Consider the following 25,896-nt stretch of genomic DNA (forward strand, 5'->3'; position numbering starts at 1 on the left):
GCTTATTTTTGTGAACTATAAAGGTGTAATTCTGACATGATGATGGCTGATGCAATCAACACTTTCATGAGGTTAGGCTTAAAGAAGCAAACAAAACTTTTTACAGTGAACTTTTTGAATTTCCCTTGACTGAAAAGAGTTCATCACTGACAACTGGTGGGACTGTGAGGAAGATAAGAGGAGTGGAAATTCATGCTCAGATCGGTTCACAGTGGCGAAGGAATCTCTTCCCTCTGTAGAACACACTGCAAATAGGGGCAAAAGACCTGGGAAGAAGAGGAATAGAGATTATTGTCTTCACTACAATCTACGTTCAGAAGAAGAAAACTACTTGAGAGGGAAGTCAGTGCTGAAACTTTCCATTCCAAAGCATTAACTACTAGCAGGAATAAATTATCTGTGAGAAAGCACTAAAATCATTCCACACCTTCTAAAGAAATGCAAAGCAGAGTATAGACAAAATCTCCTACTTTTCTTTAGTTATCTCTGTGGTTGCCTGGATGGAGTTGTCAGAATTGTAAGGGGAACATTGACTGACCAGGAAAGGAAATTGTCTTCTTGATGCAAATACCAGAGACCATAGTGCTTGTCATACTGGAGCTCTAAAAACAAAACTCTGTGCCTTCCTCATTCTCTTTTTCACAGTTGCTTTTGTTATTTATTTTTAAATACCCTCCTGACTAACTAGCTTCCAGAAGAAGAGGGGGAAAAAATCGTAAAAGCAAAAAATGGGAGTTTTCCATAGAAGGATAGCTGAGCCATCAATTTCTGTAGACCAAACCCTTAGGTCCAATTCACCCTGTGCTACTGCCAGCCACTTACATCATTCATAGCAAAAACTTGAACAGTCCATATTGGTGTGTTCAAGACTTGCAGGAATGCTGCTTATTCACAATATATCCTAAAAGCTATACACAAAATAATTTTAGCATCCGCACGGCTGCAGAGCATTATTTAAATAGAACACTTCTTAAACAAGCAATACGCTACTTAAAGGTGCAAATCTCAGCATTTGCTACACTAAAAAATTTTATACAAAATCCTCTTGAATCCTGGAAAACTTGCTCGCTAGAAAGGTGCATGCTGTTCTAATATATATATATCCTATGTCAGCACAAACAGCCTTCATGTAAACACGCAGCCGGAGTACCATGAGTAACAACCCTGTTTCCATCAGAAGCCCTTTATCCTGCGTAAGAGGTCTGCACGCTAATAGATGTCCTAGGCTAATGCTAACTAGCTGCAGCTGGCTCGCCGCTATAAAAAGCATTAATGAAAACATAAATACGAACTTCTCCGCTTCCCTCAGCCCGTACGTCAGGGCTGCGCAAAGGCAGCGCTTTCCAAGAGGGCTGTGTGAATGAAGGGCTGCTCGGAGCCAGCTCGCTCCGGCTGCCGCCGTGTTTACCGAGCAGCGAGCGCAGCAGCGCGCTGGGGATGCGGGACGGACGCACGCCGCGGTGCCCTCCGCAACCCCGAGCCTGCGCTTCCAGGGAAAACCGGGCTAAAGGCAGGAAATGTCTGCTCACCGAGGGGCTGACCCACGGGCAGATGTGTCAGCCTGCACTGAACACAGCTCGGCTCTGCCGTATCTCCCTGCGTTTTGCTGGAATACCGCTTTGCTGTGCTGCCACACGTTCAGTTACAATAAAAAAACGCAGGCGGTGACACACACGGAATTTAGCAGCACTTTACACCTGGGACTTCTGTGCGCTCTCAAAACTTACTACAGTACTTAGGTTTGTATTGTGCCAAATACAAAACTAAATTGCAGGGGAGAAAAAAGGAAAGAGGTTTATCCAGGCCATATAGAGAAAAGGAAAAAACCACCATGTATTTCTAGTCCACGGAACTAAGGGTTGCAAATTGAGACCAAAACATCAGGATTCTGAAGTACTACAACAATCAGCAATTTGTATTAATCCACACTGTGCGCACATAAAATATTCATTATTGACTATTGGACTGTTTATCTGCTCTGTTAAAATCACGAAAGCAGTTACTTTGCCACCATCTGCTTCTATGGATTTCAGTAGGTGACCTCAGACAGAGAAAGCCCTTCAAGGTGTTTGCAGGGAGGCCAGGCATGTTGGCTTTCTATCCAATATGCTAGGCTATCCACAAGCCTGAATCAATACATAATAATATTTCCTAGCTTTTATTTTTCATTTTCATTTTTATCATGGAAATTCCTTTACACACAAGGGGCTCAATCAAAAAAGTATAGAAATACCCAAAAGTACATTTATCTTAAAAAAAAAAATATTATTTCCAAATATCATGATTGTTCCTTCTCATGGTTTTGTTCAATACATGACTTTTTAATTTCTTCTGATTTGCACTACCCAAACAGCAACTGCAACCAGGCAGATCACCCCCAAATTCAGCAGAGATCAAACAAATCACAGAATGCAATCCATTTGTCTACGCAGGAGTTTCCCAAATCTAGCACGCAGAAGTTATCCTATGAGGTGCAACCCTTGCAAGCATTTAAAAAGAAATTATCTGATTGCAATTTGTTGATTTGCTGAAGTTGCAACCTCTAAGCCAGATGTGACACATCTTTTTGCTTTGAATTCTCCCCCTTCTCCTTGTACATATCAGCTGATTTCCAACAGATTTCTTAAAAATCCACAACCTTAGAGTCCTTTCCACTTGCATTGCTGAAACGTGAACAGCTTGTGAGACACTGAATTTCCTAACTGTTCATGCATCCACTTCAAATACCTGTTTTCTCAGGATGTTATTGCTATGATTCTCCCTCAAACCCTGGCAGTCCAAATAAAAAAGGTGACTCAGATACAGAAGCACTAAGGTATAGATGAGTTCCTAACCCAGATATTTTCAAGCATGACTAAACAGCCCAAGCAGCAGCAAGAAAGCTTTGGCAGTTTTCAGCTCCCTTGGAAAGGAAATATCCACTTACCATTAAATTAAATACAAATAAAGAAATTAAAAACACTTTTGGAAAGATGAGACACCGAGTATCTTTGCTAACATTGTCTTCAACTTCCCACTTACATTATGTTAATACAGCCAGTTAATTTATAGCTCCATATTGAAGATGTGACATAACTTGTTCCAATCAAATTAATTTCCTTGCACATTTATCCTCATGTCAAACAGAATTTACAAATTTTGGCATTTGTTCAGAGGCAGTGGAAAATGCATAATCTCATTGTTATAGGACAAAGACAAGAACATGTCATGACTAGATCATATTTGAATTTAGTAGTGGGGAAAGCTGCTGCCTCAGAAAGGAAATCCACAGCTTCCAGCAGACCAGGTTATTCACAGCTCCATCCAAGCTGCTTCTGAACATTTCCAGGGAGGAGTCATCCACAATCTTTCTGGGCAACCTGTTTCAATGTCTCGGCACCCTTACAGTAAAGAATTTTTTCCTAATATCTAATCTAAACCCACACTCCAGTTAAAGGTCACCCTCCCGTGTCCTATCACTACATGTCCTTGTAAAAAGTCCCTCTTCAGCCTTCCTGCAAGGCCTCTTTATGTCCTGGAAGGCTGCTCTAAGTTCTTCCCTGGAGCTTTCTCTTCTCCAGGCTGAACAGCCCCAACTCTCTCAGCCTGTCAAATGTGAAACACCTCTGAAGTACACTTTGCATTCACTCCTAACCTCAGGCACATGTAAAGCTTGCTGTCCACACTGCAGTCACACACCTCCAATCAAGTATCTAAATCCAGCATGTTACAAAACCAATCTGAACAAATATCAGGCAGTATGTATCAGTTAAATATCCCTGTAGGACTAAAATGAAAAAATAACTAAATGTCTCTTAACTGCCAACCCACTGAAACCCTTATGCTGTGGACTGTAATATACAGTAAGTCCATCCCAGGCCTTTGCTCATCACTTTTCCCATTTGAGGGGCATGTTCTTCTCCAAACCCTGTGAAGTGCCCTTTAGTCAGAGAGGGAGCTGAAGCATGAACTGAAATGAGATTGAGGATTTCAGCACAGCAGATCCCTACCCAGTGTGATGCTGTTGACTGCCTCTGGCTGTGGGAAATGGAACAAAACCAGCATCTACCAGTAAGGACTGGCACATGAACGTAAGATAACCTTGTTAGATTTATAACTTATATACCAATTTTAAACCACAATGCTTACTGAAAGAACTAACTGTCTTCTCTGAGGAGCTTTGTTTTATTTTCATTGTTTGCTGTACCTTCATCTTTTGCATTGTATAAAAGAAAGCGCAGAAGAGCTTAAAATATAGATTTCCAGGCCTATTTTTCAGCATTTTCATTGTCCCTTTCATACCCATAGTCTGCACAGACTGTGTATTCCTGACTAAGACTCAAGACTTCCTTTTCCCCAAAAGAGTATGTTTGTAAAATTTCTCCAAGGAGTATTGATCTGTTATATACAACAGAAGTTTTACAAAGCTGATGATAGAAAATTATTTCTAAGAATCTTCCATTTTGGAAAATTGCTATTACATAAAATCTGTGCTGATGTTTTTCTGCATGTGCACTACCTCTGCAGATATTTAAGGCTGTGCATACAAAGACTGGTTACTTGCCAAGTGGCAAAGAAATTTTGTGCAATATTCAGGTGGTTAAATTTCTCTCCCAGCTGTTAGCTCACCTCCACCCAGGCATTTATAACATTTATCACTGCTCAAGGTTCTTGCCTTTGGGTACGATGGTAGAAGGAAAACAAATTCCAGAGACACAATCTGACTTTTACAAAGGTTTCTGAGAGCTTCAGCACAACTTTAACATTTCCTCCAGGAAGTGGTATAGTCAGTAAAATGTAGAGGTGTAAAACACACATGGAAGATTTCTGCTCTCAGTTCCATCAACCACATAACTTTCAGAGATACAAAACTTCAGGAGGAAGGTCAAAGTCAAGGGTAAGATTCCATACCTTTTACATAGCCATCTTACAGTAATTCTTGACAAATAAAAGGTCCTGGAAAATTACCATTCCTGTTTGAAACCACCCAATGTACAACAGCACATACTTTGATTGTGGCTCTAGGGCTGGCAAATTACATTTTCAAATAGTTTGCTTTTTTCTCCCTAGACTGGACTCTACTGTAGGATGATGTACAGGGACCACATTACTCTTCCCATTCTCACCATTTGCACAGTCCCCCAAAAACAACCAACTGGGTGCATACAGCTATAAGGCAAAGAACAGTAGGAAACAAGGTCTTCAGGTGCAGTAAAACTTCCCCAGCTTCCTAAATCCCTGCATGAGATCATCAGAGATGGGAGGTGAAATCGTATGGTTACACTGTAAGTGGTGGGGAACACACAGCCCTACATAATGATGCTTCTGTACCACTTACCTGTCTCTCTGTGCTACTCAGGTATTTCTCCATCATGGGGAGTACATCAGTTAGTAGAGCTACTCCTCCTTCTTGACCAAAAATGAAAGGCTTGGGGTGTGTCTGACTGCCTTCTGTGAGCACATGGGTGCTTTACTGATCAGTCTAAGCACTTGAGTATGCAGGAAATAAAGCAACCAGTGTCTCCTTTTTGCTAGATGCATACAGGAGCCTGCACACACAGTATAGGCCATATAACACTTGGTTTCTGTTGCTGTCCATTTGCTTTCCAAGGAGACTGAATCCCTGTCAGACTTGTGGTCTGTACTGGCTATCATCTTCTTGAGCCTCTTTTCTGTACCAACATTTTTTATAACTGACATATTTTAGAACAACTGCATATTGTTTAATTGCCTATTCCCAGCACAGGGGAAAAAAAATGCTGGTGTACATTGAGGGGTCCTTTTTTTTTTTCATTTGTACAGAGTATATCAGATAACAGTGCTTTCACCTTGCCCTTGGACAGAATAAGGTCATGTAAATATTTAGCACTGAAAAATAAACAGCAATGTCAAATTAACAAATTGTTGTACTACGGTGGCACTGGAAGTAGCCCAAGTTCCATCTAGTTGTCTGCAGCATCAGCAGGGAAAACAGACTTTCAGGGCTATCCAGACAACATCCTGGGGAATCTACAGTGTTAACTATATAAGACAATTAAAAGTATTAGTTGGACAGTGTGATACTAAAGCTGTTTTTCCAACAGTCTTTTGTCCTTACTCTCTGTTTTGGTGGCTCCAGTTTGAGAATTACAAATAGAGCAGGGTGGAGGCAAAAGGGAATAATCCAAGTGTCAGGGAGTCTTTACTGTGAATAAAAAAAGGAAGAAAAAAAAGGAGAGAGAGACTTCAAAGCAGAAACCAGTTACTAGAGCTGGAACCACAGCTATTAGGATAAGTATTATAAGTCTGTCAAGTAGCAATTAGATTACTTTGCAAGTATATTAAGAGCACGTATCTTCACTTTGGAGAAGGATTTGAAAAGGGGAAAAATAGAGAATCCTTTTAGTTTATGGAGTACTCTCTACTGCATTTCAGTTACTTATTTCCTGTTTATTTTCCACTTGAAAAATCACATCCCAGAAACATAATGCAATTTTTTAAAACTCGCATTTATGACCATTCCATTTAAAATGTTTTGTTGAAAAAAACACAAAAAAACAAATGGAATGCTGTAAACAGATTTAAGTCAGCCACAAAAAACATTCTGACAGATGTTAGCATCTGTGAACATGGATCTTTCATGACAGTCCTTTCCAATCTGGGCTCTTTTCAAATAAGAATACCTCCAGAGTTTTTTATGTTGGTGTTGTTTCTGATTTCAATATGCTTTATAAAACTTAAGGTATTTTTTCCATACCAGAGGGACAACTTTTCAATGTATTAATCCATCTCCTTGGAATGCTAGTTGCAGCATCTGACACTCCATTTTAGTTGTGCATGTTGCCAGACAGGTTAACCCATTGAATAGATTTGTATTAAGATAAACAGCAGAGATCACTGGATGAAGAAAAAGGGGGGGGGGGGAAGGAAATCCAACTAAGAAATTAATTAGTTCTACAGGATTATCACTTGCCAATAAAACTGTTTTACAAAGACTTACATATGAACAGACTACTCAGAAACTTGCAACAACTTGCTAGACCACAATGAATTACAGCAACTGACTATCATGTTTCTTTGGGCCTGCTAAGAAAGAGAAATGTGATTTTCCTCACTTCTACTTCTTCCAGCCACTCAAACAAATCCTCATCTCTTCTAAATATTTTGCTCCCCAAGGGTCCTGCTTGCATGGTGGCAGACCTTTCCACTGCTCTATGATCTGGCAAATGGAAAACAAAATAAAGAGCAAAACTGAAAGAACTACGGATGACTAGTGAAGAGATGCAGATCAGACTAATTTTTAAAGTAAATGTATGGTCTTTCTTCTGTTCTTGGAATAGAAAGCTATAGCAGTCTTTGTTAAGGTAGGAAATAGGTCAAAACATGCTGAGAGAAGTGAATGGAAAATTTGTCTAGTCACCCACAGATTTTAAAGTGCGGATTCACAGCTATAGCTAACATTGTTTTCTACCAGCAGTGGTTAGTTCTTCCTTCGTGACAACACCCTTTTCTGTCCAGCCTCCTCACACAAATCCTCCGAGTGCTCTGACCAGTTTAACTGCCTAATAGTCCTAAAAGTGCATCTATTTTAGTTACACTGACAACCACACACCCAGCCCTGTCCTTTAAGGCACAAAACTGACCAGCTCTATTTTTTACTAAACTCACGTGGCCTGCTCAAAACAAACAGATACTGGCAGGAGCAAAATCCAAATTATACACTGCTTTATCCCAGGAACACAAAGTACAAGGCCGACTCAGTGAGTCAGACACCTCTGCGCCAGTGAGCTCCTCAGGTTGACAGGAGTCTCTTTGGGATCTTCATACTCATAAGCCAGGACATTTTCAGAAAAGAATCAAAACAATTGGGTTTAGACAAACATGTGTTGTGTCATTAACAAAAGTATCTCCCTGCCATCAGAGGGGAAAAGGCAGCAAAAAGTATGCCAGGAATGCTGAAAATGGGCAGACAGTCACAGCGAGTCATATTTTCTTCTGTTTTTTTTTTTTTTTTTCCCCAAGAAACTCCTTCAGCATGAAAAGTCCATTTGCAAGAGCAGTTAGTTACGGGGGAAAGGCAAATATTTCAACAATAATACAGGGAATGTGGATCCAATTTATGGACAACAGAAGCCAGAGAACTCCTCAGTCTCTGCAAAGATTTCTCAGCATCCTTGGAAAATGCTTTGAATACTTCAGCTGAGCCAACTTCAACCCTTCAAACATACCCCTTTGTCCATCAGTAAAAGGCCAAATTCCATACGTGTATTTATGAACAATGAATGCTAAATGCATATAGGCAGCCCTGTAATTTCTATGTTTCACAAGTGTTAGTTTTAATCAATTAAATTAATCCATTTCCTTACAATCAAAATAAGAGGTTTCTCCCACAGTTTGCTACTCTCTTACTAGAAACTCGATGCCTTGGACTAAATGCATCACTTCCCCTACTCCACTGTTTAATTTCATGCTTATTTTTGGCTTATTGTAGTGGCTTTACTTCTCTGTAACAACAGCATCTACGTTATTGTGGAGTGCTACAAAAGAAGATATGCAATAGAACAGCCTGTTTACCTAATCAATCAGGTATTTATCTATCTTTATATTTATTTAGAAATTTTTGTCTATGAAACAACATATAATCTAACTCATCTTGCCTCATAAAATACAAACCTTGTTTTCCTGGCAGTTTTACTTCACAGAAAGAAGTTTAAAAAGGAAAAACTAGGGGTTTATAATTACAAAAGAATAAACCATCAGTTGGTTCAAAGGACTGCCAGAGGGTGTTGGTGTTGCTCACTATCAGGTGACAGACACAGACATTTTTGGTAGAGGAGAAGTCTCATGTGGATGTTTATCAGCCATGGAAATAGCAGCTGATAAAGCAGGAAGAGGTGTTTTTAATTCTTCAGTCTGTAAAAGAAGTGTTCGTTCTCCTCTTTGCAAATGAGAAAGTGGGTTGGTTTTTTTGATTCAGGATCCAAAACACAGTCTGATAGCTGTGAACAACAACAAACAAGCTGTTTTCTGAGATGAGATTTTTATGAAATTTGAGGAACTTCCAGAAGACAACTGCAGAAGAGAAGCTCCAGTTACAGCATGTATGCAGAAGCAACAAGGTCTCATTTTTAATTTTATTTCTATTTCATGTTTGACATAAGAAGCGCAATCTGAGATTTCTGTTTTCTTTCACCCCATTCCTGTGAAGGGTGTGGGCTCAGACAGGTTAACTACCTCAAATTGTGAGACTGCAAGTTGAATGTACTTTTGGTTAAGAGTTGGAAATGAAAAAATCAGGTTGAATAACAGTCTGTCAGATGCCCTGATATTTGATCAAATGTAGCCCTCTAGAAGAAAATCTACACTGAGAAGTACTGTCTTCAAAGCCACATATTGATGTGGGCTGGTAAAGTACTTCTCTTACTTAAAAAAAAAAAAAAAATATATATATATATATATATATGTTTTTTATTAAGAATAAATTAAAGCAAAGAGTCCAGACAACAAGATGTATTAATTACTTTCTAAAAAATAATGTTCAGTGTAACTACTACATGTAAAAGAGCTCCAAAAAATGTCAGGGACAAGGCAGTTGATCATTACTTTTCTGTGGGTGATGACTGAGGTAGTATTTTAGGAAAGAATAATCTTCCTAAGTTCCTTCTGGAGGAATTTTATTGATCAATGAGTGCTGCAAATTATCCAGACACTTACAAGGTAGCAAGAATTGAGAGGATTCTAGTATTTCAAAAGCTCAAGAAGGACCATTAAGGATACCACTGTCCACCTGCAGGGTGCTTAGAGGAACTCAAATTCTTCAAAGCTTTGAAGAAACCTTTCAAAGCCTATTGCAAATTACATCTGGCGAACTCTCAACAGGACCTGTTGAACTAATTGCACATCTCCATTCAAGTCCCAAACTCTGCAGGAAGAAATGTTTACTTAGGACAAGGTTGCTGAGAAAGACTGAAATCAGTCTTTAGTCTCAAACCTTGAGGATCACAGATGGAGAAAGAAAGTATTCAATGTTTCACTATTGGTCAGAAAAGAAAACTGTTTACCATATCTTTTTTATTTAGGAAAGCAAGGTCCAATTCTTGATTCCCTCCACTGTAAACAGAACAGTGTTAGGGTGCAAAGACTAAAACATAAAAGGCCAAAACACAACTGGTTGAAAGCTGTGTGATCCATGGGGTTTGTGTGTAATGTTTCTGCACTGCTAGTTATGTTTTGACACCACAACACTTTTTACTGCAGAGGAATCTTAACGCTGTGGCTTCCAGACTTCCGAAAGTCAACAGGATCTTTTTCCAGTGACTTCACAATGGAAGTATTCACCTATATTTCTCTAATAGCATCTGTGCAAAATCCTCATTATAGAAAAGCCACTCATTTCTGTGTCTATGTATTTCTTTTTTGTTTCAAGAGACCATTGACAATCATAATTTACTAGCAGAGTGTAACAGAGACTGAAATAGGCAAATGGGATGTAACAACAGTTCTGTGAAACTCATGCAACAGTATATGATGTTCTCAATTAACTTCTCATTAATTCATTTTCAATCTTCCTGTCATCTGTTGATGACATAAACTATAGACAGACCCTTCCCCTCTCTGGGCAGGACTACTTCTGTGTCACACTATGCCTATTAAAGAACTGCACCACGCCCATCAACTCAGCCTTCCTTGCTGAGTGTGCTTATTTCCCATGAACTGACAACCAAGAATGACATTTCTGAACTCACTCCTCTTTGGTTTCTCATGTGTCACAGCCTCAACAAAAAAATTCCCATGCATCTCATTACTCACCTAACATTTGGTGGATCTGAATTTGTGACGGGTGCTGCACAAAGAGGCTTGTTTCCTTGAGTGTGGCTTCTGTATCCTTCTCTGGCAGGCAAACAGTACACCCTTTGGATAATGACTTGTACCTGCACTTCTCTCCATCCCACTGCTCCCTGGCTTTCCACCATTTCAAGCAGAGAATCATTAACAGCACTCCGTCCTAAAGGATGCCTTTTGGAATCACCGTTGTTATGGGCTTGTGGAGCACAAGGAACCTGGTGAAGGACAACACATTAAGAGAAACATTCCAGAGACCCTTGAAATTATGTAGAGCTAGAGAGGAAAATGCCATAATGAAAAATCAAGTTGCAAGTCCAAAATCAGTTTTGAAATACTTACTGCTCCTAATGTAAATTGCAGACTATTGGCCAGTTATTTATTGTGTATTTTCAATAAACACTCAAGAGAGTTGCACATATGGGGTGCTCCTGCATTTAACTGGTGCTCTGGACTGAGCTAACTCAACCCCTGAGAGATGAAGGTGACACCAGCAGGAAAACAGAACTGATATTAGCACTTAGGATTCTTCCCCTTGAATGGAGTTTTATTTTTACTTCTTTGGTGTTCTGTTCCTTCCTCTTCTGAAAAAAAGGGTAAAATTCATCTTGAATGCTTCTGGAGTTTCAACCAAGTTGGAAATGAACATATCTCTAGTTTTATAGTCTAGTAACCTACTCCTCAGACTTACACATTTCAATGGAAAATATTTCACTGTAAAAGAATTCAATAATTTATGAAAAATACAAAACTTTTAAAGCAAAAACTTTATTTTTCCACTACTTTTAAAACATATTTTATTAATAAAACCTTCAAAATTTGCAAAATAAATTTCATTAATACTACAGTTTGCCATAATCTAAATGGGAAATGTAGTTTATCTTAATTTTAAAATAAATCTCTCTCAATAAAGATTGTATGCAAGCACAGACCAACATGGTCTATATACATATAGGCTCCTTTGCATCATGAGCCAAATTTCTTTTTTCACAATGAAACCAGTTTTTATAAAAAGCTGTGTGTGAAGAAAGGTTTTCGGAATATCACTGACTGTGCCACAAGTATTATACACCAATAAAGAAGGAGAATTTTCAGTATTTAAAGAAAATTGTGGTACGACACTACCCTTTGTCTACAAAGTGGTTGCAATAAAACTTGTCTACCAAGTTTTAAATGAAGTGGTTTGTTTGTTAGGAGCCATGAGGGGAACAAGTAAATTGTTCTGGTTTTCAAATACCACTGTAGAAGCTTTTTACAAGTTAGAGTTGAAGTAAGAAATTCAATTTAGGATTTGATTTAGGATTTGATTTATGTAACTTTTACATTCCCAGGCCTATAATGGGAATTATATATAAAGCAAACACAAAATGTTGACACTCATGGCTCTTCAAACTTGAAGGGCCAAACTTCTCAAATATTAAGAATCATTTAGGTAGCCAATATAAAGCTTTTACAAGAGCCTTACTTTCAAAAAGTGCTGGCAAACACTCTGAAGAAAACAAATCTCTTAAAATACCTCAGGTCATACAACCACAGCTACAGAAATGCAGAATCAGTAGTCATTTTAATAAAAATAAAGTCAAAATAGGAAAACAAACTGAAGGGGTGGGAATGGGGGGTGATGTTATCAATTGATGCTTTAAAGAAAGGATAGGATCAATAAGCAAGTGAGTTAAGACATAGGAATAGGGAAAAGGAATGCTTATTTTAAATAGTATCTTGAGTGAGTTAGAAGAAAACAGCTATTTTTTAGCTATTCAGCTATAAAGAATAAGAGAAAAATCAATTAAAAACCAAGTTATAATTACTATTTAGCACAGTTGTGAGATTTCAGCAAAATAACCTCAGAGCAATTCAGCATTTTGATGGACCAAAAGCCTCTACTAAGGAAATATTATTAAAATAAACACTGCATATTATTCAGCCTTGACTAAATGAAAGAGGAAACCAAACAGGTCAGTAATTTAGAATTTTTGTTTTTCTTATAATTTCCAAACATTTGCTCACCAACTTCTTACCAAGTGCTTAATTGTGAACCAAATGGACCATACCTGATTGTCTGAAGGTTCCTGGTGTAACTTATCATTGACGTCATCAAGTCTGAAGGTCTGTGCCAAAGATATAATATTCTTCCTGATGGGCATCTTTGTAAGACCATACTTCTTCTCTCTGGCTTCTGAATATTCACTGAGTAGCACCTTCTGACTAAAGTAGGTGTTCATGATAACAGGAGCATCTGCATTTTGGAGAAGCAGTTTTTGCCTGGAGAAAAAAAACAATTTTAAGTGGCATCAAATCCATTACAAGTTAAATTACTGATAAGCACTGTTTTAAAATGTGCCTTGCATTGCATTTCTCTCCCCTTTTTTCCACAGTTACCACTAAAACACAGCAGAGGCAAGTTATCCAGTTCGCAAATTACCCACAACAGATAGAGTCGGCTTGGAGAGCCACTGCATCCAGGGACAAGTGACACCTGGAAGCCAGCTGAGCTGCCAAGCCCCATGAGCCCCATCTGGCTTCACACAAGTGCTGCTTGGTGTCTCTGTGCTGTCAGCACAGAACTGAGAGCATCAGGACCCTCTGCATTTCAGTTAGTGAGGTAAAAGGCATGAACCAAAGAATGTTAAACCTGCTCCATGTTAATTCAAACCACTGATCCACTGGACTCAGCCTGAGTCTTGCGGGACATTCCCCTCTGCTGAGTGCTTCTCAACAACCCAAATCCATTCTCATGCAGCTGGCAGCAAGCTGCTCCTTCCTTCTCTATTTTTCTAAAAGCAAAATCCTATGTTTTTCTTACAATATACTGTATATTATCTTGCCTGTGTGTTTGTCACTGTCATAAATGTGCTCTCCTAGATCCAGTTTTGGTTTCTAGTGCCAATGTAAATTCCCTAACAGCTCTACAAGCAGTAATTTCTTACCCACCAGATTAAGAGAATGTATGCAGAATCTCTAAACACACAATAATTTCATGCCAAAGCATGTACCGATATTGGGTTTTTCTTATGCTGGTATCACAATCGCACATTAAGAAGTATGCTTTTTATACTCACAAAACACACATTTAATGAATTTAGCCAACAAAACCAACCAGTAATCTAATCCTGCAGACCATCAAAACAGACCAAAATCCACTTGCTGACTTTACCACGGTCTGTATTTTTCTTCTATTAGATTTTCATCACCTAGGCATCAAATAACAACTCCTGCCTCGGCAGCAAAGCTGTGCTGACCTGAATTCAGAACTTCAGTCTCTGGACTGCTCAGCAGTTATATTATGGAGATTAAGCAGGTTTCCACATCTGTGACATTGTTTCTCAAAATAGTTAAAAAGCAAAATAAACAATGAAACACTCAAATACACTTATTTTTAATCTCAGTCCATACAAGATCTTCATCATGGTCTGTTTTACAACAGACTTCTTCACTCTTTAGAGAGTGGATAGCTAAAGGGAGATTGATGTACCCATCTTTTCAAAGGCATAGGAAGAGTTGCAGCAAGTTTTATATATAATCTCTGTTATTTTATAATTAGGAAAATAAAACAACAGCCAGATGATTTCTGCCTTCTGGGGAAAAAAGGATACATTTAAATATAAATTATGAACAAGATGTATTGCTTCTACTGTGAACACTCACAGAAGTTATTATTTGAAACAGAAAATTCATGAAAAGTTACAGCATAAAACTAAGTCCTGATCTTCACTACAAAAAAGCCTTATTGCCATCTGTGAGCTCGCCAGAATTAGGAGAGTGTTGGAATCCTGGATGCTGAGAGTTTTGAACTTTCCATGCTGAAAGGCACAGACTCGCAAGAGAGCACTGCATTTGATCTAAGGCTGTAGAGAAGACTTCCAAAATTAATTAATAGCACTAAGATTACGCCTGTGTAGTTAATTAGAAGTGTGTAATATCACAGGGTAGAAAACTTAGAGTTTGGGGTTTTAGAATATAGAAATAAATATGAAACAGATAGAAGTTTTAAAGCAGAGGCAAGTTATTCTTCTTCACCTTCTTCTTCCTTCTTCTTCATGAGTTTAGGTGATGTTTTGTAATTAGACAAAAAAGTCCGCATTGTGGGCTTTGAAGGATCACTTATTAAGTTAAAAAAGAAAATAATCTAAGTGTCATTACTTAATTAAATAGTTTAGTTTTAAAAGACCTTATAACAAGATATAACTGACCATTTTATACCTTACTAATGAAAGACTACAGAACTCACGGCTATGATACTGTTTCACTAATAAGAAATAATCAACACCGAAGTCCAAACATAAAACACCATCTCAAGTGCCTTCAAGCCCAACCTCAACAAAAGTAGAAAAATCAAGCAAAAAACCCACAGGGGAGCAGCAATTCGTCTCTAAGGGACACCTAGTCCCTTGACTTCAGATGCATTTGCTAACAAAGCTCCCAGCTCACAAGGCTGACAAATTGACATTCCCTGATAATTTTCTGCATTACAGGATTAAAACTGAGGAATTAGCTTGGTCAGAAAACTGAGACTCTCTGATTTTATGAGATTTTTCTACTGTTACTTATCCAATTTTTTATAGAGGAAGAAAAGTATATAAAATTTACTACAGATCTCGGAACAGTTTGGGCTGTCTTTATAGGCAGATGTGTAATGAAAATTTTACCACCTTCTTTCTCGAGATGTCTGTGTTCAGATCCAAAGTAAACAGGAAATCTTTCTGAACACGAGACCATTACGTCACCAATGTCAGAAGAATGTTTGCTTGATCTAAAACATCTCATTCTCTAAAAAAAACCACTGACGTTAGTAGCAAATCATTTGCAGAAACTTTGAGGTTTATGGTTTTATTTTTGTTTTCCTGAGCAGACATGTGACCAGGTTTTTTGGTTCTTTTTAAAGGCAGGTAGGTTTTAGCAATATCCAAATGACGTGTACCTTGGTTTTGCCATGCTTATGCATTCCATGTCTCAAGTACCTTTATACGCGCCAAGAGCTTTCCCAGTGAAGTACTCATTATTTCATCATATCTTTACATGGGTAATGGATGAACTACTGGCTGCTTGGCATTTCCACAAAGCAAAAATGGGGATATATATATACAAACACACACACACACACACACACACACACACACACACACACACACACATATATATATACATATATACATATATAGCTTTCAGGAGAAGCCTCCCATTTCTTAAATGCAATTTGTTCACTGAAAACACTCTCCTGAAGAAATTGTTTGTTTTAGACCTGCATAGATGTGCACAGACTTAGCCGTAATTCTTCAGCTACATCAGAGGAATATTCACATACATCTACTTAAGTCTTCCCTATTTCTCAATGGACAGATACCTCATGATGAAAAGAACCAGGAATAACTAGAAATTAATCCCAATGGAAATTAAAGAAATAAGTTTGTAATAAGCTCACTATTTTGTGTACCAGTAGATGGCCAAATGGAAATATATTATACATGTATGTACATAAAGAAAACATAAAATTATTTCTATTTTGCATACAATATATAGAATAATTGTATTGTTTATTTACATTATTACCCAGTTTTATATATATTCTTCAATATGAGAATAGAATTATTAAAATAGTATCAATTAATTAAATTAAAACTCTTTTCCCAGAAATTCCTTCTAGTAGAGCTCAGCAAAAGCAAGCTCTGTGGAATGAGAACTTTGTCATCATGGCAGAAATCTCTGCATTGCCATTGCATATTGTTCATACTGTTCTCTGCAACAAAGGCAATCATGTTAGAGACACATGTATACCCCAAATTCTTTTTGTCTGTTTGAAAGGTACAGAACAGGGCAAATAAAGCCTATTATGCTGGAAGAATAGTGAAAAGAAAAATCACTTCCCCAAGCAACTCCCACATGTGTTGCCCCTGTGCCTGAGATGCCATAATTGATCACCTCAACTTTAAGTATCTGTTCCAGATGCAGATTCTCTATACCCAGAAGCAGCCTTACTCTAGAATACAGAATACACTGCAGCATCCTCTTAAAGTGTTAAACAGGCATTGCAAGTCTTCTGTGGCCTCTCTTATATTGCTTCTTTTCTATCTGCTTCATAATAGTCTAAAAACCTAGTTTTCAAAGAATGAGAGACATCATCTCATGCAGCTAATCCAAAGACAATGGAAAAAATCAAAGCTCAGTACAGATCATAAACCCCTCTGAAACAATCTCTTGTCCTCTTTGATTTTCTCTTGCTCAGCAAAGTATTATTTAAAAGTTGGATTGACTTCCTTAATAACTGCCTTTAGACCTTTGTAATGACCTGAAGTAGAGACTGGAACTTTTAATACTACAGGGCATTTTTTTCCTGGTATGTAGACAATCAGCAATTGCCGTAACTGGTCACATGCTAAAGGAACATGAGGCAATACTGGTTTTTTTTTTTTTTTTTTTTTTTTTTTTTTTTTTTTTTTTTTTTTCCTTCTCTGTCCAAGAACATAGCTTGCTTTTTCTCTTCCTCCCTCCTATGATGGAGACTATCTGGCCAAGTAGGCAGGAGATGTTCTTGCCTACTTCTACGTTAATTGTGGTCTGTCTCCATCCCTGATGCAAAACGCAGCAGAACGTACAGCATGGCACTGGGTAAAGGACCTGACATTTCCATTTGAGACAGGGTCTTAATCCTGGGGCCAAACAATCAGCAGGTTTGCACTGTGGTCTGCCCTACACAGCCCATCCACAGCCAGCGAGGAGTTGTGACTCCACAGCAGCAGCAAGCTCACAAACCACACGCTTCCGCTCAGTTCTGCTGACATCAAACGGTGGTGCTGGTTCATGAACTCGAGTAGACTCCGCATCACTTTAAGTTAGAGAACATATTTTTTTCTTCACTCTCCCTGGGTATTTTACTGGGATTTTGTTTTTTGCTTTTTTTTTTCTTTTTCTTTACAAAGTGTACAATGCCTAGAGTGGGTTTTTTTAAAGAGTTCAGTGCACTAAATGAACACTCTTACAACTTGCACTGTAATTATGAAACAGGTTATTCTCAAGTCTTAGAACAATGATTTCTGCATAAAGCAGGTTTAACTTCCATCAAGTAGCACAGCAGTAATACATGTAGAACAAGAGAGTGTCAGAGTCTTACAATGTTGCCCAGAAGTATGAGGTATCATTCCCCTTAGGAACAACATACAGGGCCCATCCCTGACTTCCTAGGAACCACTTGTTTTATCCAATGTAAAGGGAAGTTGCTCATGCTGCTTCTTGCTTAGGGTTGCATGGCACTTGCAATGCTTTTCTGTAAAATGTCTAAGAAATGCCTGAGCATTGAGCTAATGATAAGAATTAAGAAACAAATCCTCCCCAAACCCAAAAATACTTAAGTTTGGACAAATCTCAGCTCACCTATTACCCAAGGACAGTAACTATCTTCTCAGTATATGTCCCAAGGCAACAAGCCATTTGTGACAGACCAGCTTTCTGCCATGCCTAGAGATTGTCCAAACACGGAATTTTCATCCATGAGTGAGTAATCTCACCACATGTGTGTGAGCCTCCATCAGCATCATTTACTGCCACCGTAACGCTGCATGGACACTGGACACTGCATGTCTGAGTTCACCCTTTCATAGTACAAAACTTCTTCCCATGCCCCAACGTCAAAGACAGAAAACAAAAATCAGCTGGTATCTCCGTCTTTGAAATTATCTTAATCAAAGCAATGGATTATTGTAGTACAAGTTCCCAAGGCTGATTGTACCCTTTTCCCTATGGAAAAGTAGCACTAACCATCCAGATCAATGTCCAGACTCACATCTGGCAAATATACGATTCTCAGCTGTGTCAGGTTTCCAAAGAAATGTGGCTTTGACACTTCAGAATAACAGGTCTGCAGAAGATGTAACAATAAAAAGCTAAAATTTCCACTTTCAAAGTATGATGCATTTTATTTGTGAATAGAATAGTTAGATACTCATTTTGTCCCCCTACTGGAAAAATATTTTGTCTGAGGACTCATTCCATGAACACAAGAAAAATAAAAGAACATATAGCTGTTAACTATATAATTTGTTATAGCCCAATCTGTTGCAATTTGTTACTGAACCTTAAGTACAAAGCAAACTAAGAAAATCAATAAAACAACACAAGTAAGGAAAATAAATATTTTCTATTGCACCATATATATTCTTTCTGCAAAATACTATTGTACTTTTCAACAAAATTACTTGTAAACCTAAGAAATCACTCCAGGAAGAAATTACAGTGCACAAAGCCAACATTTTTATCACTATATCATTTTGCTAATTTCAGAGTAATCATATAAACTAACCACTGGCTTGCCATAGTGCTGCCTTTTGAAATCTGACACCCTGTAGCATGAAAAAAAGTTGTATGGAAATGTTCACATTTAAGAAGAGCTCTGCTACAAAAAGCTTGTGGTTAACATTAAGCACTATTATACCACACACCCAGTGCTCTCACCTCTGCAGGGAGCTGCACTGTGTGCTAACTGAAGGGGATGTAGAGGTCTTCTGAAGTAGGAAAGCACAGATGGATATCAAAGCAAATCTCCAGATGCAGGAAATTACTGTAATACCAGGCTTTACCAAGACTGGAAAGCAGGGATGTTTCTCAGAGCTCTCCAGCCACTTATTTTGGCTATGAAGAAAGCACCTGAAATTGCTAGCATTCTGGACCCAAATTCATCATGATAAGGCTTAACCTTTGGCACCACCAAAACATAAAATTCCACTCACAGGCTGTGATTATGTATGAACTGGCATGGAAACGATCACTTGAGCTTACTGGGGTAATACTCCTGAGAGAATTCACTAAAACTCTGCTCCAACTGGGATGCTGAGACTTTTTAACACCTAAGTCAGACAAAACAATTAGTATTAAAAAACCTGTACACAATGAAGCATTAAATGCGAATGTTGCTTTAAAAACAGAACAAAACCATTCTCCCCCATGGTATGAGGGTGTTACAAGTAACTAGGGAGATATAAATATCATGGTTATCTTTTCATAATCAAGATGTTATGAAAGAATTCCAATCTGTGTGTTTACCCCATATATCAACTTGTGTCTGACTAGCCATGAGCTCATTATTCAGATGACTTCTTCCCTCTGTTTCCAGTGCTAAACTGCACGTAGGGTTTGAAGTAGCTGAGGCAGCCACCACAAAGTCCAGGGACATGGCAGAGGGATTCTGAAAGGCAGACAAAAAGGAAGCAAGCAAACTGCAAAGTGACATCATGTTAAAACTTGTGGTGAGTGTTAGAATAAAAATTATTGTCCTGGTGTGAGATTAGAGGCCCATCTACCCCATACTCTAGCTTAGAGCAGCAACCAGCAAATATTTGAAGACTACGAAAATAAAAGCAAGCATCTAGTGAAAGTTCTTCAGAATACGCTCTGATAACTTCCAGAAACTTTCAGCTTAAGGACTTCCTAAGGCAGAAGTAATATCTCTGTATATAAGAGTCTTTAGCAGAATTTTCTTCCAGGAACTTATGTGACTGTTTTTGACCACTTGTACTTTGACGGCATCCATAACATCCTGCAGCATCCACCATGCTCACAGTCTAATTACATGCATCTGAGAAACCACTTCCTTTGAATTTTTTTGATCTGTCACCTAGTGGTTACATTGCTGCCCCCCACTTCTTGTTTTTAATAGGCAGTGAACAATCATCCTTCCTGATAGCACTTCCTAACACAGACCTTTATCATATCCTCTCTTAGCCACTGCTTTCTCAAGGTGAAGAGCCCTAGTCATCCTAGTCATTTCTCACAGGGAAGCTGCTCCATACATCTCTTCTTGTTGCTCTTCTCTGATATTTTCCCACTTCTGCTACATATCTTTAATTTGGAAGACTGAAATCCTAATATAGTAATGCACCACGAATTACTACTGTGACATCAAGACAGTTTTGACTCCATTTCTAGTCAAGTCTTATCTTACCATATATTTTTCTGATCATTAAATGAAGACTAAGCTGACATATTAATGAAGCTATTGGAACACTAAAAACACTTTCCTGGATACCAACCATCCAGAGCCCATCACATCATATGTGCACTTCACATTTACCTACAAATTCCTAGGAGGAGGGCCTGAGTCCCTCCTCCAGCCCTAGTTCTAGAGCACTAAGAGTCTGAACACATTCCCCTGTCCATAGGATTGTGAGGATGACAGCACACAATTGAATAGAAGGGAAATGTGCATAGTGTTCTGTTGCACAGAAGGTGTCCAATTCTCTATTTTCTTCATTGGTACCATGGAGATTTGAGACAACAGGTCCCACCAAAAACTCTTCTGCCAGTGGATGAAAGGTGAGGAGTGTTGCCACTCTGCTCTGCCACCATTACACACAATGTCAACACTCCTGAGGTATCACAAGAAGCTGCTTCTCACACCAGAAGAACTCTGCAATAACTCTCTGCAAGAATTCTCAACCCAAGCGTTGAAAGCCATGTGTTAGAGTGAAGAACTTGAACTTGAGAATTTCTGACCAAGGTATGGAGGGTCCTTGGTTGGTTGGTTCAAGTTTGGAGGATTACTGGAGAAACTTTAACAGACAAATGCCATTTCAAAATGCATTGTTCAATGTTTTGCAGAGATTATTAAGAACACTTTCCTTTTCTTCCATAGACATTTGGCCTTTGCTATTAGCAAAGATCCTTTGCAAGTCCATTCTTGTGTTCATGATCACTTGCATGCACAGTAGGAAGAACAAACAACTATCCCTGAGCAAACTTCAGAAAAACAGATCAATATACACGTATGCTTGACTTTACTTCAATATTTTATTATCTAATCTAGTATTAAAAAAACCCAGCACAGCTACTAAATAGAAAAAATCTTCCATCAGACTTCTATCGTCTATCTTGTTCTGGTACTAATTTCTGGGCATTTCCTATTGTTTCCTTGCCAGGTCATGAAGCAAGACAAAATTCTGCTCACTTCTGGTGAGGTCACTTTTTATACAGACAAATCCACTGCTATCAGCACAGGAAGAGTAGCTGAAAGCAGCAGGAGTTCTGAGTTGTCTGGTAACACAACTGAGAATCACAAAAGGTAGTGAGAGCTTTTTGTAAGCCACAGAGCACAACTGCAAAGCAGAACGCTCCTTCTCAGCTGGTCAAATCCTGCTTCAAGCAGCCTGGAGGTCTCAATGGGCAGCATCAGGTAAAGGGAAGTGACTGAACCACCAGTACAGAAAGCTGTCCTGCAGAGCTCCACAGGTCTTTAGGCATGTTATAGACCAAGTTTACCTCCACTGTGATCCACTTCAGCTTCACTAAGATGAGAAAAATCCTTTTCTATATTTGCTGCCACTACTGATAAACGTGCAACAAAGGTAAAACTGCTGTGGAAAAGCCAGGTTGTACAGAAATCTCTTTTAGGCAAAGTCCTTCCTGCAGCAATTCAGTCACCAGTGAAAAGTGAGCAATGCTGGTGACCAGAGTGGAAACTTCTTTACCGAAACATCCTGGCGTAGACATCGCCTAAATGAAACCTTGTGTGCAAGGGAAGAAGTTCAGCATCTTGGCCTGCCACAGAAACACTGATTGTATGTGATAAACAAAATACCTTTCTTCTTTTTAGGTTAGAAAACAGCCCTCAACAGTGTGTGTACTTTGAAGTTATCACTCACAAGAGTAACTTTCAGAGCTTCATTTTGCTTCTATGTATTAATACGTATCTTCTCAATTAAATCACCATAAGTCCATCCTGTGGCATAGCGTTCTCAGTCCAAAAAAGGAAAAACATTCTGAAAAATAACATTTAAATTCAACATTGTCCTTAATGTTCTCTTTTTCTTTTCTGAATCTAGAGCAATCTTAGTATTCCTGCATTACTTTAAATACATAATTGTACAGAACAAGCAAAAAATTATCATTCTAATATTGAAATCTTATATGGTCTACAGATCACTGATAATGTGGCTTGCTTTATTTCACTGAATAGCTGCAATGACACTTAGCAACCAGATCACACCAGATCTGGGAGAGTTTTCATACTGCATCACACTATTCTTATATGCCCAAATTTCTTTTTCAGATTCATGTACGAGGGCTGATGACTCAGCAGAGCAGAATCAATAATGCAATGAGATGGATGAACCCCTGGATTGTTTTTTGTGATCCCATTAGACTTCAGAGTCTACAAAGCTCCAGCATGTTCTATGTTTACTTTTCCATTTCAAAGAATATTTATTTTTAGAAAGAAATAATCTTTTATGCTTGAGAGAAAAGAGTTAGAGGTATAGTGGAAAGATGAAAGCCCTTGTTATCAAATAAAAATCGCAAAAGCCACACAGCTCTGCCTCTATTTATTATATTTAAAATACTTCAACATCCACCAACCCAGTAAGCCAAGTTTACCTATCAAAATTCTATATGTTGCATGGTCATATGAACACAATTCCTTAAAACTAATCAATAAAAACTAACTATAAGCCAAGCTGAAAGAAGTGGGAAAACACCAGACACATCATTACAAAAATAAAACCTAAGGATAACTTTTTCAGAATAAGAAAGAGATCTGTATGTTTTAAGGGGATCTAAGAAAACAGAAATGAAACTCAAATCATTTCTTGAAGCACTATCACAATAAAAGCTCTACAATACTGATACAAACACACCTGCCAAAAAAAAAAAAGGACCATCAATAACCTCTGAAAACTGTTAAGAGTCTTTGCAGCAATGTGACTTATTATCACACAAGGGACAGTTTTCTGACAAACCACTTCAGTTAAAGCTCTCTGTGGAAGCAACACAATTCCAAAGGAGAGGAGCATTTTGGAGCACGGGTATCTCTCACTATTGCACCCCGCCCTCCCCTGCAAAAAAAGCAGAAACAAAGTCTTTGAAGTTGTGGGAAAACACCTGTGAAAACATACAGATTTTGGAGAAAAGTGGTGTGAGAGACATAAGGTGGAAGGTGTGCCATCACAGACATCTTGGCCCTGGCAAAAACCCTGACATTTAAAGTGAGAATGACATTCCAAGAACAATAATGAAATTTGCCAGTTCAGAGAAATGTTTATGCAATAAAGGGTGAAACAACTCTACTACACACACATTTCCTAAGCAAACAATCAAGGGCTTAAATATATCCCATAGTGTTTAACAAAGGATGGCATCCCTATTCTCAGGCTTGGAAGCTGCATATCGAGTTTTGGAAGCAGGGATTTTGCAGCCAGATTTGAAAACTTGAGAAATATTAACCTAAAGAAGGAATGCTGACTGTCTTGTTATAAAGGAATCACCATGCATTTCGCTTTTCTTTTCAACACTTTCCACTCTCTATGTACCTTCACTAAAATAACAGCAAACACAGTATCACTGTACAATATCCCAGGCTTTATGTGCCATACACAGGACCTGAATGGCTTCTGGTTTCGAGTCAAGTCATAGGCTGCCACAGGCAAAACCAGGAGAGAAGAAAAAAAGGACAAAATGATCAAGCTCCAGTAAAACAACCTGCCTTTTCTCCCACTACAGCTGAAGCACTACTGGCAAGAAACCATCTTCTACCCTCCAAAAGAAACAAGTTGTGCCAGCAGATAATGATCCTCACATATAAGCTGAAATTCTTTATTTTTTTCCCGCTGTGGTGGCAAGACTCTCCCTGATTGTTTATGCATTTATTTCATCTTTTATTTAAAAGAGTTTCCCCTTGTTCATCCAGACCAAGGGCGAGCTTCTCTTGCATCTTCTTTCCCAAAGAGTGCATCCTGTTCCACAGCTGCCCTGTCAGGCCCTTCCTGCACTGCTCCTCCTGGTGCTGGTGCTCTGCTTCATACTCTTATTCATCTGCAATTCAAGATGGACCTAAATAAAAATTATTCCCTTGCTCAACTGCATCACTAAGCAGGACACAGAAAAAAACATATATAAATGCAATGATACTATACCAGTCTTGCTTTAAGTTCTACAAGTATATATATTTAGGATATTGTATTTTGATATGTATTCATACATCTGTTTTGAAAACAAAGTTACTTGTGTCCTTTACTTTCCTATCAGTTGGTTAAAAAAAAATAAAGCATACCTGAAACCACTGCAAAACTGTCTAGTACAAATACTGTTCAAAGAGGAGTCTCTGGGCCGATTTCCTCTATGTAAATGTGCTCAGCTGAAAAAATGTCCAGGGCATGATTCCCAGACTATGGTACAGGAAAAAAGAGGAGTTCCCTGGCTTAGTTACCATCAGAAGGAAGACAGAGGAACTCATGCAGAGAAAAGAGGCCAGTTCATGACTCTCATATGTGTGTGCACATATACATAGATGTGCAGGCACATGCATGTGCACTCCCTTCCCTGCCTTGCCTCTGCACTGGTGGGGTGGGTGAGCTGGCGTAACATCCCCTCAAGGGAACAAGCTCTTGGAAGATCTGATATGACATTTCTACATTCAACTGACTGCATGCAACATTCCTTTAAAAAAATATATTATCTGTTTGCTCACTTGAAGCGTCACAAAGATAATATTCACGTCTGTGACCCTGACTGTCTCTGGTCAGGAGGCAGAGAGATTGTGCAGAGCATGTTGCCTTCCAGCACCCCCGGGACGCCTGCCAGGGAACAGAGCTGCTGTCCCAGAGGAGAGGGTCAGATCCTTCAGCCTTCGGCTAACACTGTGAGCAGTCCCTCTGGTGACTGCTGAGGAGGTGAATGGCACACACAGGGGACTTGGCTTGCACAGACCCACATCTGTGTGGCTGACGTACAGAGCAAAAACTCCAGTGCCCTAAATCCGGGAAAGAGTATTTTTTTCTTTAGAGAACCTTATCCCCAGATCACTTGTCTTTCCATTTCTTCTTTATCATTTTTGACCTCCAAATTCCTACACCACCACCCTCTTTCAGCATCTACCAAAGCATTCATATCTGTTTTCTACATTGTGGTTACATGTCCATGTGGGCTGAAAATCTTTTAAAGAATCTTATTTAAACACAGCTTCATCATTCAGATACTGTTTGGGCAGTGAGCTATGCAGAGCCAAGCAGCATTACAGAATCTTACTTCAAGTCCTGTTTCCACTACCGGAGCACTCATTTTAAAGTGAATCTAAATTACTGCCTTTCCCATAAAAACTTGCTTAAGTGCATTTTAAAAGAA

The 25,896-nt window shown here is 38.7% G+C and overlaps 1 protein-coding gene across 1 annotated transcript in view; it reads right to left on the reverse strand.

The window, feature by feature from the left end:
* Positions 1 to 25,896, reverse strand: part of SPIDR (scaffold protein involved in DNA repair) — a 193,701-nt gene that overhangs the window by 54,915 nt on the left and 112,890 nt on the right. The window contains exons 9-10 of the mRNA XM_031504029.2: positions 12,852 to 13,062; positions 10,768 to 11,018 (exon numbers count right to left, since the gene is read on the reverse strand). Coding sequence (XP_031359889.2) covers positions 10,768 to 11,018; positions 12,852 to 13,062 — 462 coding nt within the window. The remainder of the gene's footprint in view (positions 1 to 10,767; positions 11,019 to 12,851; positions 13,063 to 25,896) is intronic.

This window comes from Lonchura striata, chromosome 1, assembly GCF_046129695.1.
Source record: "Lonchura striata isolate bLonStr1 chromosome 1, bLonStr1.mat, whole genome shotgun sequence".
NCBI classification, from domain to species: domain Eukaryota; kingdom Metazoa; phylum Chordata; class Aves; order Passeriformes; family Estrildidae; genus Lonchura; species Lonchura striata.